The 2,500-nt window shown below is 60.4% G+C and overlaps 1 protein-coding gene across 1 annotated transcript in view; it reads right to left on the minus strand.

The window, feature by feature from the left end:
* Positions 1-50: 50 nt before the first annotated feature.
* igsf8 (immunoglobulin superfamily, member 8) overlaps positions 51-2,500 on the minus strand; it is a gene marked incomplete at both ends in the record, with an annotated part of 7,198 nt that continues 4,748 nt past the window's right edge. The window contains 3 exon segments of the mRNA XM_084462739.1: positions 51-122; positions 124-195; positions 197-222. Coding sequence (XP_084318865.1) covers positions 51-122; positions 124-195; positions 197-222 — 170 coding nt within the window.

Consider the following 2,500-nt stretch of genomic DNA (forward strand, 5'->3'; position numbering starts at 1 on the left):
CCGCGTCCCCCCCAGCTCGCCACCCCCGTCCGGGGCCCATGCGGGCCCACCAGCGACTCCGCCCCCTCCGGCGCCGGGGGCCCCCCTCCGCGTCCACTGACCAGCAGGCCGGAGCGGCCCCCCCGCGGGGAGGCCCCCCACCTGGCAGCTCAGGCTGAGCGGAGAGCCGGGCTGGAGGGTCACCGGCCCCCGGGGGGCTGGAGGTCACCATCAGGGAGTCAGCTGAGGGGGAGGACAGGGAGGGAGAGGAGGGGGACGAGAGGAGAGGGACGAGAGGAGGGGGACAAGAGGAGGGGGACGAGAGGAGGGGGACAAGAGGAGGGGGACGAGAGGACAGGGGACGAGAGGACAGGGGACGAGAGGACAGGGGACGAGAGGGCAGGAGACGAGAGGACAGGGGAAGAGAGGAGGGGGACGAGAGGAGGGGGACCGCCACGAGGACAGGCGGACGAGAGGACCAGGGGACGAGAGGACAGGGGACCGAGAGGAAGGGGAAGAGAGGAGGGGGAAGAGAGGAGGGGGAAGAGAGGAGGGGGACGAGAGGACAGGGGACGAGAGGACAGGGGAAGAGAGGAGGGGGAAGAGAGGAGGGGGAAGAGAGGAGGGGGACGAGAGGACAGGGGACGAGAGGACAGGGGAAGAGAGGAGGGGGACGAGAGGACAGGGGACGAGAGGAGGGGGAAGAGAGGAGGGGGACGAGAGGACAGGGGACGAGAGAGGACAGGGGACAGAGAGGAGGGGGAAGAGAGGAGGGGGACGAGAGGACAGGGGAAGAGAGGAGGGGGACGAGAGGACAGGGGACGAGAGGAGGGGGAAGAGAGGAGGGGGACGAGAGGACAGGGGACGAGAGGACAGGGGACGAGAGGACAGGGGACGAGAGGAGGGGGAAGAGAGGAGGGGGACGAGAGGACAGGGGACGAGAGGACAGGGGACGAGAGGAGGGGGAAGAGAGGAGGGGGACGAGAGGACAGGGGAAGAGAGGAGGGGGACGAGAGGACAGGGGACGAGAGGAGGGGGAAGAGAGGAGGGGGACGAGAGGACAGGGGACGAGAGGACAGGGGAAGAGAGGAAGGGGACGAGAGGACAGGAGACGAGAGGACAGGGGAAGAGAGGAGGGGGACCAGAGGACAGGGGACGAGAGGACAGGGGAAGAGAGGAGGGGGACGAGAGGACAGGGGAAGAGAGGAGGGGGACCAGAGGACAGGGGACGAGAGGACAGGGGAAGAGAGGACAGGGGAAGAGAGGAGGGGGACGAGAGGAGAGGAGACGAGAGGAGGGGGACGAGAGGAGAGGAGACGAGAGGAGGGGGACGAGAGGAGAGGAAGTCATGAGAGGAAGTCATGAGAGGAAGTCCTGTCCTCATTAATTGCTTTTGCTCAGCACTAAGGCCTGGATGACGCGCGTTGGCATGAATATATAAGAACCGCTAAAATCATCCACGATTACACAGAACGTTTACACAAACACAAGAACGCAGCTCGGGATCTGGAACACGCAGCTCAGCTCATCCAGGGCTCTGGATGGAGGGTGGTTTCCCCCGGGGGCGTGGAACTGCTGGGCGCAAACGGAGGAAAACGGATGCTTGTTTTCCGGCGAATACGCATGAGTGTAATCTAGGCCTCAAACTTAAAGTGTAGGTAAAGGAAGAACTAAAGCTCCAGACAAAGCTGAGCAGGCCTAGTATGTAGTGTGACTGTGGCCTAGTATGTAGTGTGACTGGTTTGGTTAGGGTTAAGGACCTGGAGGCAGCTGAGCAGGCCTAGTATGTAGTGTGACTGGTTTGGTTGTACACAGAGCAATCTATTCCCATCACGTCAAGGAATGCTTCAGTTAATAGTTCATCTACTCCTAAAACAGGTCAGTCAGACAATACAAGCGTTCTCCTCAAACAACAGGAGGCTGGTTGTTCATTGGTCCATTGTTATCGGCCTGTCAGTGTCTGATAAGATAACGATCCAATCAGGAAGCAGTCTGACGTGACGAACAGCGTTGATCGCTTCAAGGACCAACGGTGTTGATCGGTATGGGAACTATTTATACCAGAACGTCCGACATTCTCATTGGTCTGCTGCACCAATAATGATCCTCCCACTGTTGCGGTCTTAGAGATCAATACCAGTACTGTTTGCAGTGGGGCTAGCGCTCTCACACAGACCGCTACTGTTGTGGCCGAGGAACCACCTCTCTCTCACAGACACTATTGTGATGGGCAGCTGTGCCGTCCGCGAGCTGACGGTGACCCAGAGAGAGAGCTCCTCTCCTGCTCAACACAGCTGAGGGTCACCCAGAGAGAGAGCTCCTCTCGCTCAACACAGCTGAGGGTCACCCAGAGAGAGAGCTCCTCTCCTGCTCAACACAGCTGAGGGTCACCCAGAGAGAGAGCTGCTCTCCTGCTCAACACAGCTGAGGGTCACCCAGAGAGAGAGCTGCTCTCCTGCTCCACACAGCTGACGTTCTGAGAAAGCATGTTTTTCACTGGGTCAACATTCCTGACGGACGC

Source organism: Borostomias antarcticus (genome assembly GCF_949987555.1).
Source record: "Borostomias antarcticus genome assembly, contig: scaffold_646, whole genome shotgun sequence".
Classification (NCBI taxonomy): Eukaryota; Metazoa; Chordata; class Actinopteri; order Stomiiformes; family Stomiidae; genus Borostomias; species Borostomias antarcticus.